The sequence below is a fragment of the Glycine max genome, chromosome 18, assembly GCF_000004515.6.
Source record: "Glycine max cultivar Williams 82 chromosome 18, Glycine_max_v4.0, whole genome shotgun sequence".
NCBI classification, from domain to species: Eukaryota; Viridiplantae; Streptophyta; class Magnoliopsida; order Fabales; family Fabaceae; genus Glycine; species Glycine max.
Genome location: NC_038254.2, coordinates 53180189 through 53196595, shown reverse-complemented (window position 1 = coordinate 53196595; position 16407 = coordinate 53180189). Strand labels below are relative to the sequence as shown.

At 33.4% G+C, this 16407-nt stretch overlaps 3 protein-coding genes across 6 annotated transcripts; 2 read left to right on the top strand and 1 right to left on the bottom strand.

Moving 5' to 3' along the window:
- The first annotated feature begins 1069 nt into the window (after positions 1-1069).
- On the top strand, positions 1070-3943 carry LOC100527586 (uncharacterized). Of its 2 annotated transcripts, NM_001251365.2 has the most exons (6): positions 1070-1448; positions 1957-2008; positions 2471-2585; positions 2660-2730; positions 2953-3040; positions 3773-3943. In NM_001251365.2, exons 1-6 carry the CDS (start codon positions 1131-1133, stop codon positions 3894-3896), a joined length of 768 nt encoding a protein of 255 aa, NP_001238294.1. In that variant the 5' UTR covers positions 1070-1130; the 3' UTR covers positions 3897-3943. The 2 variants fall into 2 exon arrangements, with proteins under 2 accessions (NP_001238294.1, NP_001386907.1); NM_001399978.1 differs by lacking the exon at positions 2953-3040.
- A 1053-nt stretch (positions 3944-4996) lies between these two features.
- LOC100500060 (uncharacterized) lies at positions 4997-7702 on the top strand. Of its 2 annotated transcripts, XM_006601688.4 has the most exons (4): positions 4997-5303; positions 6149-6418; positions 7316-7378; positions 7476-7702. In XM_006601688.4, exons 1-3 carry the CDS (start codon positions 5096-5098, stop codon positions 7354-7356), a joined length of 519 nt encoding a protein of 172 aa, XP_006601751.1. In that variant the 5' UTR covers positions 4997-5095; the 3' UTR covers positions 7357-7378; positions 7476-7702.
- A 1513-nt stretch (positions 7703-9215) lies between these two features.
- On the bottom strand, positions 9216-16364 carry LOC100781305 (uncharacterized). Of its 2 annotated transcripts, XM_003552383.5 has the most exons (8): positions 15508-16364; positions 14091-14182; positions 13271-13968; positions 12694-12764; positions 11607-11696; positions 11295-11489; positions 10241-10403; positions 9216-9813 (listed from the first exon to the last, which is right to left on the bottom strand). In XM_003552383.5, the coding sequence occupies exons 1-8, from the start codon at positions 15874-15876 to the stop codon at positions 9638-9640; spliced, it is 1854 nt and encodes a 617-aa protein (XP_003552431.1). In that variant the 5' UTR covers positions 15877-16364; the 3' UTR covers positions 9216-9637. The 2 variants fall into 2 exon arrangements, with proteins under 2 accessions (XP_003552431.1, XP_006602839.1); XM_006602776.4 differs by lacking the exon at positions 9216-9813 and having other exon boundaries at positions 10267-10403; positions 11236-11489.
- Positions 16365-16407: the final 43 nt, after the last annotated feature.

Here is a 16407-nt window from a genome sequence, read left to right as displayed (position 1 = left end):
TTAAAATTATATTGAAATACTATGGACTAATGTGATTTTAAGTAAATATTTGATTTTATATTAAAGAATTGATTTTAACTTTTTAAGTTTAGAGTTAATTTTGAATTGAAGTAATTAAGTAACTTTTGTATTAAATAAAAAATTATTATGTTTGATAAAATTAATTAAAAAGTTTGTTAGAAAGTTAGTTAAAAGCTGAAAAATTAATTTATTAAATTATAAGTATTTGATAAAATTAAGTTGCTGAAATAATTAAAAATGTAAAATAAAAAAAAATCATGATTTATTTAAAAGATGTAACTAAAAAATTGAATAAATATATTAAGAATAAAAATAAAAGAAAATATAAAAAATTAGAAATGAGCAGTTAGGGTTTCAAAAAACGTTAAAAGCTATTAAAAAAGTCTAGATACCGATCATTTAAATATGTTTTTCGGTAATAAAAAAACTAAAAATTAACTTAAATGTGTTGAGACTAAGTTTTTTTAGAAGCTTGTTTATAAAATAAAAATATTTAAATATACATTATTTCATTTCAAAATCAGTTTTATAAACATTCACCTTACATTTGGTAAGAACTATCAGGCCATCAGCTTGCTGTTCCAGCAGTTGCATTTCTTTAACTGCAATTGTGTTGTTGTAAACCAGTCAATTGTATTTTTGCAAAATAGTTTTAGAAATTTGTAATTTTTTCGAAATTATTTTTGAAATCTGTTTAATATTCCAGAAATTAATTTAGGAATACATTAAATACATTCCAAAAACGGGAATTAAATACAAAATTAGTTTAAAGAAAAGTATTTTGTAAAAAAAAAATGGAAGAGATGCGAAAATAAAAAAAGGACTACAAATAAAATTTCATGAGTCATTAAAAAAACTAATAGAAAATTCAAATATGCCCAATGATGGTATGGTCCGTCCATTATTGAACGACCACCATCCATCGTGCACATGACAACTTAACGAAACAAACAAACAAGAAAACAATTATTAAAATAAACGAAATTTATTAATAAAATATTAAAACACAACTAAATGGTTTATTATGGCCTAGAAAACCAGAGGGAATATTGAAGAGAACAAAGGAAGTGAAAGCAACATGATGCAATGAGTTACAGTGAGATACGAAAATGGTGTTAATGGGAGGAGTTGGAGTACCCTCAATCTCAATCTGTTTTTTGTTCCAAACAAGACCCACCAGACATTTGTGTCTCAAATTCAGATTGAAACATTCACTTTCATATTCAATCACTAGCATGGCATTGACCAACAACACCACCACCAACGAAAGGAAGCTTCCAATTCTGCTGTTTGATATCATGGACACCCTTGTTCGTGACCCTTTTTACCAAGATGTCCCTGCCTTCTTCGGAATGTCTCTGAAGGAGCTCATAGATTGCAAGCACCCCACTGCTTGGATTGAGTTTGAAAAGGGTCTCATTGATGAGGTAAAAAAAACAACTTTGATAATTCACTGCTGCAATGTATGGACCCTCTTTCTTGGTATGTGTAAAGGTCAAAGCTTTTTGCAGAAATTGAATTGCACATGGGGTGTTTGAGAGATTTACCAAGCTTTCTGTCATATGTCTTATATGCATATCTTCTACTCAACATGTTATGCAGCCATATTTGGGTAAAGGGTCATTTTGAATTTTCTATTAGTATTGTGTATGATTCAAAGGAGGTGAGGGGTTTTAATGGAGAGGAGCGGAGATGAGGGAAGGAGAGGTTTCACTTGTGTTGGTTTGGTTCAAGAGAAAGGGAGACAAAGGTCACTTTGCTCTAAAATTAAAATTAAAAATAAAAAAATCCCCCATTTTCATCCAACCAACCACATTGCTTGTATTGCTCTGGACTTTATTCATACTTTCTAATCTCTTAGAATCATAGAATGGTTTGACAGTCTCTGCTTTCAACAACTGTTTTCTTATTAATATCTGTCTCATTTTCTTCCAGATGGAGCTAGCAAGAAAATTTTTTAAGGATGGAAGGGATTTTGATTTAGAAGGTTGGTTGGTCTAAGATTTTGTTGCTAGTAGAGGTTGATCAAGTTTGTGTTGAATTAAACAGACATAACTTTATCATAAATGTATATTTTCGTTTAATTTTAATACATTAAAAATCTATCTCTTTCTCTCTTTTCTTCAATTAGAACTTGCATATTTTGAGATTTTAGTTAAAGATCAATCTGATTCAGATGAGCTGAAAATCGGCAACGGTTCTTCTTTGACGTCTAGAGCATTATATACACTCCAGAACGTGTTAGCTTTTTTGTTACTTTTGCTATAAAAAATGTTCTGGTCCTTCTGGAAGTTGTAACAGTTAATGTTTATCCTGGAAGTTGTAACAGTTGTTGAAATTCAATAAGAACACTCCTAAAGTAGGCCAAACCTATCATTCTTGTGCTCCAAGCCCCCGTTGATTTTGATAAAGCTACTGATTTGCATGTGTGTTTCCAATTTACGGACAGGCCTTAAAACTTGTATGAGAAGTGGATATTCATACATAGAAGGCATCGAACAGTTGCTTCTTTCCTTAAAGCTAAATAACTATGAGATGCATGCTTTTACAAATTATCCTATATGGTAAGACAGTTATTTTTCTATTGTGATTTGTGTTTTTCTTTTCATGGCATCCTACTGAATGTTTTGTATTGTAGGTACCAGTTGATTGAAGACAAGTTAAAACTATCAAAATATTTGTCGTGGACGTTTTGTTCGTGGGCTTTTGGTATAATACATAATCTCTCTCCCTTTCTCTATTTTTATGCCTCTTGTATTGATCATCTTTTTCATTTGATAATGTCTAGATTAGTGGGACAAAACAAATTCACGATTCTCTACTTTTTCCTTTTTATCCTTTATTGTTTGTTAGTGAGGGCTAAACCATGCATTCAACCTATCCAGCTATGCTAAACTTATATAATATAGACTCATTTACAATGTGTTTCAGGTAAGAGGAAGCCTGATACTGAATTCTATAAGGAAGTTGTCAGGCATCTTAAAGTTGATCCAACAAATTGTATTTTCGTAGATGACAGGTTCCTACTCTCATTATACACTAGGTCAATTATCAGGATGAAACCACAGTATCATATCATTTATCTGTGCTACATTCATATATAGGTCTATATGCATGTGTATGTGTTTTATGTTCTAGCATCTTGACATCCAATATCAATTTCTCTCTCTCAAGAAGCAGACATTTGTGATCCCGGCAGATTATTTCTTTTTCCTCCCTCTCACAATCTAATTTTTTGATTTTAATCTTTTGTGACAATGATTTTTCGGAGGATAAAATATGTTTTTAATGTGATTCTATGTGGTTTTAGTCTTCTAAATTATTTTTTTTGGTTTTGGCCCTCATAAATTTTAAAATATTTTTAAATGGTCTCTATCACCATGTAGCCATGGTGTGATACAATTATAACCTAATCATGCAACATCACATGTCATCTCAAAATAATGTTTATCGTGACATGGTTAGATGCATGTCATGTCACCTCTAGGTGATGATAAGGATCATTTTTAAAAATAAAAAAAATACATGAGAACTAACAATAATAAATTTTTTTTAAGAACATCAAAACTAAATGAAATCACATTTATAGGATCGAAAAATGTATTTAAATCTTTTCTTTTAATGATTCTTAAGAAAGAAGTGACGCTCTTTCAGTGTTTGTGTGACAAAATCACAAAATAAATAATTTATGTAAATAAAATGTGTGGTGGATTAAAGAGTTGGGATTTATTTGAATTGGTTAATGTCCCAGGCAAAAAAATGTGGAGGCAGCAATTGAAGTTGGCATCAGAGGGGTACATTTCCAGAATGTCAATTCACTGTGTGAAAAACTGCCATTGATGGGGATTGACATCTCAACAAATGAAGATAGATAGCTTATTTTATTTGATTCTGTTTCTTAACTAAACCAATTTATTTTTATTGGTAGAAAGGGGAAATAACAAACTCATAATTTTACATTCCATTCATGCCAAGCTATTGAACTTGTAGAAGTGACTTCTTATTTTTTACCCTCACAACAATACATATTTATCTTCTTAGCTGTGCTTATAGGAGTGAAAATGAACTAGGTGAGTATACTCATAACTTTAGAGACATGGTGCACCCCTTTGGACCAAGGCAATACTGAATATATATCATGAGGAATATTAACAATACACTTTGACATACTTTCTAAATCCACTTCTATTATTTGGTGAAAGTCATGTAAGACGCATAAAATGATGTGGTTCCTACTTCCTACACCCTATTTAATCGATCCTCATGTAACAAGATTAACTTTTCACCTTGGTGAATAAGATGAATATCTTATTTTATTCTTTCTTTTCTGAATTCACGATTAAAAATCGTTAATTAAGTCCTTATCAAAATCTCTATCAATATATCGACCTTCTTTTTTTACCATATCAATATACCAACCCTAATGGGTTAATTTATACTAATTTTTATGTTACATTTATACTTAAATTTTAAAATACCCCAGCATACTTTTCTGTAATAACAATTTCGGTGGTATTGCAGTGGAGTTTTTTTAACTTAAAAAAAACACAAGTTTTAGAAGCCAACTTTTTTTGTGATAAAGTAACATATCTTGGTAAAAAATAAATGTGCAATAATTTCATGACCTTATTTATAACACAGCTTTATTGGAAATTAGTTTTTATATACTGTCCATATACAAAATTTTACACAATTAATAAAAAAATATAATAATATAAAATTTAAAATAATTATTTTTTTACTCAAAATAAATTATTATCTGAATAAAAAACTTATAATACACATAAATTTAGAGTAAAATAATGATGGATTAACAGGATAAAATTTTATATTGTTATTTGATTTCAAATTATAATTAGTATGATAAAAAGAAAATAATCGTTATCATAAAAAGAGATTTATGATTGAAACAAAGTATAAAATTAAGTTCATTACCCTTTTTGTCGTAAACTTATTATAATTATTTATTGAGACGGTATGTTATTGAGACAAAAAGGGATCAGTGGAAGTGAAGGAGTTTAAGATATCTGGAGCAAAGTGTGTTGTTCTCTGTTTCGAAGCAGCGGAAACAAACATGTCGTGGTGTTACTGCGCTAAGCCTATGACTTTGCAGTTGCCGTTGCAATCAAGAGCAGCATCATCGTTCCATTCCCACGTTGGAGGAGTAACAGTAACATTCTCAACACTGTCTCTTCGACCCTCTTCTCCTCTTGTTCTGACCCACAACCTCCACTTCCAACCCAAACTCAAACGCGCTTCCACAACCATTCGCTGCTCCTCTGGTACTACTGCTACCCCTCTTTTTTCTTTCATGGGTTTTCATTTAAACACGCTAAAGTTTTAATCTTTATGGTTCCCATATGAATTGCATGCTTCAACTTTTCACAATTCAGCCCCACCCCTTTTGGGGAATACCTTCAATTTAATCAATTAAGTACCCCCTTTATTATCAAAATAATAATGATAATAGATTATGTTCCCGGTATCAATTTTTTTTACAAGATGCAGTTACTTCACTATTTTTTACTATATCTGTTTTTCAAACAGAATTGAAGTTTTATCTGATTAATTTGCTTACTAAAAGTTTGCACTAATTGGCAATGAGGTGAAACTCCAATCCTGATCCGAAAACAACAACAAAAACACTTTGCATGTGTTTGATTTCTATTTTCAAAAACTGTTTTTAGTTTTTAATATGCAAGTAGGTTGTTCAGATAGCTGGGGGAGGGTGGTGCAAGACACAGATGATAGTGTGGAATTGAGGGAGAGGTTAAACAAGATGAAACCAGAATAAGAAAATGAGGAAACAACTTTCAGCTGTTTCTGTTTTTTTTGTTTTTAAAACACTGGTTTTGGAAACAATTTTCTAACTAAATAGATTTTGGAGGGCAAGTCCTAGTGCAGTGGTGAGGTTGCGCCTTGCTGACTAGTTGGTTATGGGTTCCCCCATACATTCGCATAGCGAGGAGCCTTCTCACATTAGGATGAAAAATAGAGTGCTGACGCTGAGTAATGTTAAATTGTTTAAAAAAAACGATTTTTAAAATCAAAAGGTGAAAAGGGAATAAAAGAGACTCTTAAGATTTCAGAAGCAAAAATTATAACTTCGGGTTTTGGTTTGTTTCAGCGTTGACTCCTCAATTGAAGTCTACCTTGGATCAAGTTATTGCTTCAAATAAAGTAGTTGTGTTTATGAAGGGAACTAAAGACTTTCCACAGTGTGGATTCTCAAACACAGTGGTGCAAATATTGAAGTCTCTAAATGTGCCTTTTGAAACCATAAATGTGCTTGAAAATGACTTGTTGCGCCAAGGGCTGAAAGAGTACTCCAGTTGGCCTACCTTTCCTCAAGTCTACATAGAAGGAGAGTTTTTTGGTGGCTGTGATATCACTGTTGGTATGTAATATGTGTCTTAGGCTTTTGATTTCTATACTTAGTTAATTTTGCCTTCGTCATTACCTTGTTTTTCTGATGCTTATAATTTTATTTGCCTTAATAATTGAATCATTTAAACATGATTGTCATGAACCAGCTTATGCAATTTGCAAAAGTTTAAACTGTTAGATGAAGACATGTCAATAGTTTATTTTATATCTCTAATAATGACCAGCAGGGATACTAAATTAGTAGTTATAAATAAGAGAACCAATATAGACAAGTTAAAGCTTTGCATTTTACATTTGACCTAGGAAATATGAAGACCAAGTTGCTACTAGTAATTAACATCTTAAAACTTATGGAAACATTATTGGACAAAGCTTAGATGCAGTTCCTTAGGTGTTTTTGGTGTTGTTCTCCACTCAAAGTTGGAGTTTCACCTAAAAAATCTGCGTAATTCAGGTTTACATTAAAGGTTAACATAGGTTACAAAGATAAAACTAAATTCTGATAGGAGAACAAGTCCAAAAACACATGATAAATTGCATCTAAGTTTTGTCCAATATTTTTTTTTTGGATTAGCCTACACTACAACTTCCTTCTCATTCTTTGGAGATTGAAAGTTCACTAGCTTGAACCTAAAAAGAAAGAGTCATTTTGATTGGTTTATTTAAATAAAAAATAAAAATGCCAGAGCTGACCTGATTGATTTAAATGTAACATGATGAAAGATTGTATTATTCGATAACAGAGACACTATTTTATAAACAGCTATTGCCAAAATGATACCTACAAAATGCTAGAGTACACTGCACATTAATCTTTATTTATTAGATTATTTTTACATATATGTACCTTAATTCCTTCCTAGCAATCAATTTGTAATAGCTGGGAAAAAATGTTCCTTTCAAATAGGTACCCCATCTTTCATCTGTTTACATTGCTGTTATAATTGACTGCATCAGAATCAGTTATCAGGTTTATCTTTTTTACATTAGATCGTAATACCATATCATTGCCATCACTAGATTTCTTGAAAATACTTGCCCTCCTCTCACTTTTTGTGTGGCTACAGATGCATATCAGAAGGGGGAATTGCAGGAGCTGTTGGAGAAGGCAATGTTGTCCTGAAGCTATGGAAGGAATGAGAGGACTTCCCAAGTTTGTACTTTGTAATCTTCCCCCTAAAGTTATACTGTGGCTCAGTGACAATGGACCAAATAAATTGTATGATGCATTTTGTGTCCACAATTGCCTATTATGATTACTGCAATACAAATATCCCGGTATTTGAGTACAAAACAGATAAGTCACAATTATACCCTTTATGAGTGCGCAATGTTAGTTGAGCATTCTCTAACAAAATTTATGCGCTAATTTGGAAATAAAAGTCATATTTACCACCAAGCATGGGAATCAACTAATGTGAGTTTGTTACATCTTGACCAAATGTCTCAAGTTCGAGGCTTGAATATGCAGTTGTGTTAAATACTTAGAAGGAGAGTTTTGCCGCTTATAATAATCTTATCTAGCTCGAAATGGAATATCTCCCATGTAGAACACTCATGATCTTGGAAAAAAAAGTCATATATTTAGTTGGATCTAGATGAATTTTATCCAAAGGAAAGAGTGTTTTTGTTAGTATTTTTCATTGAAAAATTGCCTTTCATTTTTTTTAAATGTATTCGTTTTCTTCAAATATTAATATTTATTCTGGTTTTAGGTCATGTCCATACTAATTGGTTGATAAATCATCTTTTTTTCTTCTTATAAATGAGCTTGCTCATGTCAACTGGATCATATATGGTCAGATCGGGTGTTTTTATTCATTGATTTTAAAATTCTTAACCTGAATTATGGTTGGTAGGTTAGGTGTAGGTTAAGTGTAGTCAAGTAGAAAGGGTACAAGTGTCACGATCATTGAAAGGGCTGACATAACATTACTTATGCTCAAAATCACTACAGTCAAGACGTTATTTTCCAAACTTATGAACCAAGGATGCAGCGTCACTCTTGACAAAACACCAAGGACTAAATGCAGAGATGCTTCTATGATTTCATCATTTACTTGTAAAATATAAGGGGGAAAGTACAAACACAAGTGAAGCAAAATGCTTCCACTAATAACCAAGGAGGAAGAGTCATGCCCAATTTAGAAGCTAATGCTGACAACATAGGAATTAAAATATACCCACCCAAGCCCCTATGTCATTGAAATAAACGTTATTATCACTCAAATCTCAATGTCATTTTGAATCTTTGATGACCCTACAAACAGCTGTGACTATCTGTCTATTCCAAACCAGTAAAGGGAACATTCTTTTTGGATGCCACAGGTTGTATCTAGGGATGGCAATAGTATAGAATGAGTGAGTAATATCTCCAATCACTTCATGGGATGAAAATCCATTTCATACTCATCATGATACTCACATGAATATTCATCGAGTATCTACAAATTATATGAAATATTTGTTAAACTATAAAAATTTCAAAAACAAGTAATACATAAATAATTTTAAAACATATTTATACTTAAATAATCTCTGATGCCTCAATTTTCAAAACAAATTTTGAAACATGTTTTAGTTTTTGTATTTTAATTTCAAACTTTATTTTATATATAATTAGAAGCATTTAAGTATGAGCACAGGTACCTTATTACCCGACCCCACTCCATTAATATGAAAATAATTTTTACTCACAAGTTCCTATTAAGATATCCAAGTCTAACCCTAACGAGTTTTACCTATAAGTATCCATGTGTATGAATTTTTTTGTCATCTCTAGAGAGAGAGAGAGAGAGAGAGAGAGATTACGTTCTGAAGGACTATTCATTCACAACAGTAATGCCTGTAAGAACACGTTGGATGCTACTCTACTGTGCAGTGTGCACAAAACAAATCAATGGCTGTACAAGGTTATGTGAAATGAATATTGTCACCGAAAATCAACATGAAAGAACCAAAATCCCTTTTCTCACACAAATGTGGATCACAATGCTTAGTCCACACTTAGCAGCTTTAAATGTAGGAAGGAATATCTGGCCAGGAGTAGTAGAGAGGTCCATCCAGCACATTCTTGAATTTGTATTTTGCAAAGATTTCCCAATCTTTTGTTCCGTTTGGTCAGTTTTCAATCAAGAATCAACTTCCATTGTGGAACATCCATGCTTGTAAAAACCATGGAACAATCTGAGTAAGGTGCACTGATAAAGGCTCCTGTTTGCAAAGATACCTAAGTTTCCTTGTTATTTACTGAAGAGTTTACTGAAGAAGTGTGCCTAGTTGAGGAAGAATTGAGCAGTGATTGTGCAGCTAATAATTTGTCCCTTAGCATGACATTATACTCGTACAAATTTTTTAGATTCTTCTGAATATCGGACAAGTCCATTTCAGAGCCACCCTTAATTTCTGCATTGCATTTGCATACAAGTTAATGCATATGAGAAGTAGCAAAAGCACTAACAAACAATTTTCACAACTTAGAAAATCAAGAAGTTATGCTAAATCATTAAGTAGCAGTTATTCAAACAATGTAGAAACGAGCTTCATAAACAACGGATGCAGCACTTAGCCGCGCATAGCCATGGAAGACATTTATGATGGTGAGAAAGTGGATCTAAGACTTGGTTTCAATTTTTGAAGCTTAGCAAAGTAACAAAAAAAAAACGATGTTCCGTTAAGTATGTCATGTTGTCATGTATTCGCTAACAACTAACAAGTAGACCTTTTAAGGGTATCATGTATCATCTAATAAGTATGGTGGTCAATATATCATGTAAAAGTATACTAATAATTATTAATCAGTAAGCTGGTATGAACTCAAATTAATTTGTACCTAGTGAAGGTGGAGGAGGAATGAATTTATCATCAATAATAGAAGATTCTTGAGGCTGAGACTGAGGGGAATCCAAGCATGAAACAGCATTCTGCTGCTTTGCCATATTCTCAGAATTCAATTTGGAATCATTTGTGGATCCAAGCGGCCTGCAGCTCGCTGACTGGAATACAAAACAATGAAAGATATTTAAAAATGCTTAGGTCCAACCATTTTTTTAATAGAAAAACTAGCTACAAGACAATAATGTTAACTACATACATAGATGACACGTGAAATGAGAGGAGTCTTGTCATGAGATGAGATAAGAGGAACATAATTTGACAATTGGATACTAGTGAAAACAGTACATTAGTCTGAATCTAAACCATAATTTATGACATTTTAAACAGCAATGTGACTTTTTAAAAGGTCCAATCTTGATTACTAAAATCCAAGGGCAACGAGAAAGATTAACTCCTCTCATCTCATGGTAAGCAATCCTTACATATGTTACATTCCCTACATAAATATATTACATAAAGCAACTAGTATAGTACTCTAGCCACTATAGTCCTTAGGGCTTGGGAGTAACAGCAAAAAGAAACAAGGAAGAGAGGGATACCCCATAATCTTAGTGCAACCCAACAAAAGGACAAAACAAAAGGTAAAACAACTAAATATTTATAAGATATCAAGAAATGTGCTACCTTCAAGCCATTCATGGACCTAGATGGTTCCTAGACTTTACCGTGGACATATTGCAAGCAGTTATTTATGGCAACTAATTACTTTGGCAGCCACAAAGAGGCCAAGATATAATATTTTTGGCAGGTAAAATCTTTCAATTAGCCAACATGTCTTAAATGGTAGGAAGATTGTATTGGTTTGCCAAATGTAGAGTCAAAAGTGCAGCAACTGGTCATTTATTCTAAATAGAAATAAGAGAGGAAACGGGAAAAACACAATCCAGGTTCACTTGATCACTTCTGGAAAGTGGACTTTTAGACACTCACCAATAACAATGGTGTTAAACTTCCCAAATGCAGGCGAGATCAATAATGAAAAGCTTTACCTTGTTATCAGGTAAGCTAGGTTTCTGGTACAAACTTATAGAATCTTTTCTGCTTTTCAGCCTTCGTTTACGTGATGAACCACTACCACGAACTGAATGCAACATACATCCACCACAATCTGTTTCCTTTCCAGTGCTATTGTAGTTGTTGTCTATTGTAGGACAGCCGTAGGTGTACATTACATATTTCCTCAGCTGATTAAAAGAGGAAATATCAGTAATACAACTCAACGGTGAAGAAAGATAAAATTGAGCTAAAGGAAATTAATGTGAAATATAAAAGATGTTTGAATAAGTTGGCAAATAAATTACTTTGTCCCAATGTTCTTGAGCTTTACGCCGATTTCTAATTCTGCGCATAATGCTATCTTCATTTCTGAGCTTCTTTATCCTATACTCGCACTGTAATTCAATAGGTTAGGACAATATGGAATATAACTATGAAGAAGCTATGATTTAATCAGGCTACAGGCAATTAGAATCCATAACGATCAAATATCAATGATTCATTGCTAGAAATATATATATAGAATGTGCAGTCTTACAAGAAAATAATGTGAATTGCAAAAAGTAAACTCCTACAAAAAAAAATTCACATAAGAAGAAAATAACTATGCTCTCTAATTAGAATATGCATTGCATCTCTTCTTCTAGCAAATAGGCAGGCACAAAATAACTATGTTCTCAATGTAATAATTTTAAACTAAGAATCAGAACAACTTAAGCATGAAGTCTCGGTACAAAATTTAAGCTATATGTCATAAGTCAGAGCAAACACAAAGCAATGATACAGTCAAATAAGGTGTACATAAAGTGAGTTGACCATGTGAAGCTTTTTTTTAGGAGAATGAAAACAAAGCGACAAAAGAACCAAATAGGAAGCATAGAGTGAGTAATTAGCTGTGTGAAGTCACTGTTTCAGAAGAATGAAACAAAGAAATGGAATAATCAAATAGAATACACTTTGTAGAACTCCAGTTCCTTTTTCATCCAACAATTTAAGTTTATTTGACTTTTCAATTTATTTTTTATGAGAATTGGTGAAAGAAAATCAGACAAAAAAAAATATGACTCATATCGGTGGTACAGAATCACACTAATTCATGCATGACTACATGGTTCAAAGTTGTTTGCAAGTCATCACATGATTCAAATCACAGTATTGCTGAATTGCACAGAAATGTGCAATTCTAACAACCATACATACCAATGAATTAAAAATTACAAGCACTAATGTATATCAAGAACTGGTAGTTTCCAATACTGACGTTATGTTGTTGAATACTTGAATATATAATCCTGGGTCACAGCCTAGCTCTACTACATAAAAAGATCAAGTCCTACTAGACTCCTAACCTAAACCACTGTACAGCATACAGTCTGTATGAAGGAAGTATACCTGTATCAACAGGTAGAAAAAGATGCCTATGCTAATACAATACAAGCCACCAAGGTCCGCAAGGAAGCTCACTGCAAATGAAAACAAAAAAGGATGGAATTACAAATAGTATGAAGCAACAACAGATGTTGCCATAAATGGGTTAGCAAAGATATGATTATTGATTAGGCCTAGACCTGTACAAATCATAGAACTTATTAGTTTAACAAATTGATAATTTAACAATTCAGATTGTAGATATAGGTTATTCTCATTTTAGAAATTGAGATATAGAATGAAAGGAATTAGATATTTAAGGATCCAATGGTTAAACTTGACGGTGAAGAAGCTGGCTGATAGTGTCTAGTTTGTGAATGGATGAAGTTAGAAGGACAACAAATGACACTATGACACTAAGGAATGGAAGAAGGTAGCTCACAATGAAGTTATGAAGAAAACAACAATATTACATGACAAAAAGGCAACTTGAGTACTGCAAAGAGGAAGAGAAAGAAAGTCTAGAACTAACTAAATATAACTTTCTACAATAATTGTATACAGATAGCTTGTATATACAACATGCACAAAAAATACTTACCAGGACCCAAAATATTCTGTTTATCAATTTCCACAACATAATCAGAGAGAAAATTGATAAACAATGTAGTGTTGACTAGTCCATCAGTAGAACTTTCAAGGGATGCTCGAAGCTCATTAGTATCACGCAAAACTGAACCTGGGATGAACTCGTGAAATAAAGGCTGTATGAGCTTTAGCTCATGTAAATTATGATATATTCGAGGGAACAAATTGAATTTCACAATATTCGATTGATTCCCTCTGAATGTAACCGGGCTATCATCAAAATCACTCCCATTCTTTAGTGTTCCACTAACGAAACTCACATGTTTCTTAGCAATATCCATTGAAGTGAGTCTAAACTCAAAACCAACAGCAATGGCAGGACTATTGGGGAGATCAACAAACTGCCATGAAATGTACATGTGATCATAGATGACCTTGCAGTTTTTACACTTGAGTGCTATAGTTGGTCCCATGCTTGAGTTGTAACAAGAGTAGTTTGCTAAAGTCGAGAGAGGAACAACTCTTTGGTCAATGAAGCCAGGATTCCCCGTAACTATATTACCCAGATTACGTAGATTTGCACAGCTCATACTAGATACAGTTGTTATATTGAACTCCATGTCATTGATAAAAGAGGCTAACTCCGGTCCATTTGTTGCTCTGACATTGTGCACCTCAATTGATCTCTTTGATATGATCTGGTACAGCAACCTGGTGAAAGGTTGAGTCAAACCAAAGATACATGACACAGAGAAACGGGGAAATAAGACAAAAATAAAAGATCTTCATTAAATATCCTAACAATAAGGCGACATAAGGCAAAGGAGACTTACACGGCAAATAAACCAATAAATAGTATCCAACTTGCCATGGAGAAAGCTCCACCAAGTTCTGTTTTGCGTTTAGTGACCACTTTCTGATCATCCTACAAGGGAAAAAAAATGGAACCAATCAAGCATTTTTCATAAGTCAATAAGTATATGCCAATTGTTTTAAGTGTCTCTGATGAGTAGAACAAAATGGCATGAGAAGGATAATAGCTTATGGCACTAAAACAACAGATAACAATCAGATGACTGTGAGAGCATGCCTATGTTGCAATGCTGATTCTTCAGGAACAGCCACAAGCAATCATAACTGTTGAGTGTTGAACCAAACATTGTTAGTCCTACACATGAATCAAACCAAAGCATTTTTGCCATGCAGGCAACTTAGAAGAAAACGTAAATCCAACCAAATTTCAAGTTTTCAACCATAACAAACATGCATAATTAAGAAAAATATCAGGCAAGGCAAAGGACTCAATTTTCTTTATCTGTTCTGTTCATCATGACACCAATCAAGGTTATACTTAACCATAACATAACAGACCTTCTTTATACACAATAAATGATATTTAAAAATGGCTAAAACATATGTGATTTTGAGGTTGTCATTCAATCAGCATTAGAGATTCACCTCACTAATCCACATTTAAATTTGGCATACTTTAGGCTGAAATACAATTTTGGTCTCATTTTACATTTGTGAAATTTCGGTCCCATACTTCTAACTAAGGATTTTAGTCCCTAACTTTTACCAGATGTTAAAATTGGATCCACCATTAGTTTGACATCTAAAATTTAACAGAATTTACTGACATCAATCATCTCTTTAATTGACAGGTTGACAAATAAACTGATCAATGACATGAAAAACATTACACATAAATACTGCAAAATTCTAATAAAATCCATATTAGTATTTACGTGTTTCAATATATTAGAATTCTATATTGTTTTTTAAGAATATTCTAATATGTGAAATGTTTTCCATATTAGTTACACAACAACAATTAAGTGAGAGCAAATTTCGTTAAATTTTGGATGCCTAAGAAATCGAGGACCCAATTTTAATTAAGAATTGCATTAAATGCCGGTATATTAGAAAACAACACCAAAAATATCTAAACAACTACATTTAAATTTTATCCTTGAATAAAAAGACAAACTCAGAGATGAAATTGATTTGTGAAGCTAAACCTTCACCACAATTCACGAAACCAAAAAAAACACAACTAAACAAAACATAAGTCATTGGCCCGAGTGGTATTGGACTTCTTCTTAAGTAAGGCATCTGATTCAAGCCTTGCGGATTGAAAAACCTTATTGTGAGGGAAGAACCCCACTAAAGGTGGCTACTATGAAGATTAGTCACGGCAAAGCTAGTGGATACTCCGTATATATATATAAAAAAGCCAAAAAAACTAACCAGCCAGTGCCTTGTGGCAAAGCAAATATCCAACCTACTGATCCACCACCTGATCTTGAACCAAACATTCCTCCCATCACCCAGCTTCGTGCACCTCAGAAACACGCAGAACAGAAGCCACGAGAGAAGCATCACGAGCGTGACTTCCAAGAACACCGCCTGCGACTGCGTGAACTTCTTGATGGTGTCGAACGCGAAGAGCGTCTCGGGGAAGCTCAGCGCGTAGTAGTCAACGCCAGAATCGGTGAGGATTGTGGAATTCCCCTCGTAGAGCACGCACGTGTTCCTCACGTGCTGTAGCACGTGACCGGGGGTGCACGCGCAGAGGGTGGTGTTGAAGTTGAAGGAATTCGCGGGGCACGACGCCATTGGAGCTGAAGAATTTGAGATCTAACGATGTGACACCCTTTGGAATTGTGAGTGACCCAGTTGAGAATGGATTGAAAAGAGATGAACTTTATGGAGAATTTGAGGGTAGGAAGAGGAAACATGAAATGGGGTGGATCATGTTTTTGTTGAAACGGTGAAGAACAGCGTGGAAAGAACAGGACAGAACAGAGCAGAACAGGGGGGAAAGTGTGTTTTGTTGTCTTGGTTTCTTCGTGGTTAAGCAGTGGCTATGGGATGTTTGTGCTGAGGGAAGAGAGAACTGAAGAGAGAAGAAAAGAATTGATTATTTTGATGATTGAGTTGGATGCTTTTTAGCTGGGTTTTGTTTTGTAACGTGGTTTTGTTGTTCTTGCTGTGGTAATCATGTGTGCTTTGTATTCGTTTGTGGTTTTAATTTTAAGGATGAGTTAAAATTTTGTATTTTTGTAGTATCTATCTTTCTGAAAAGGAAATAAGAGGGACGCGATTACATTAATGCTATGTACCCCAAAAAAATTTTGCTACGTTTGG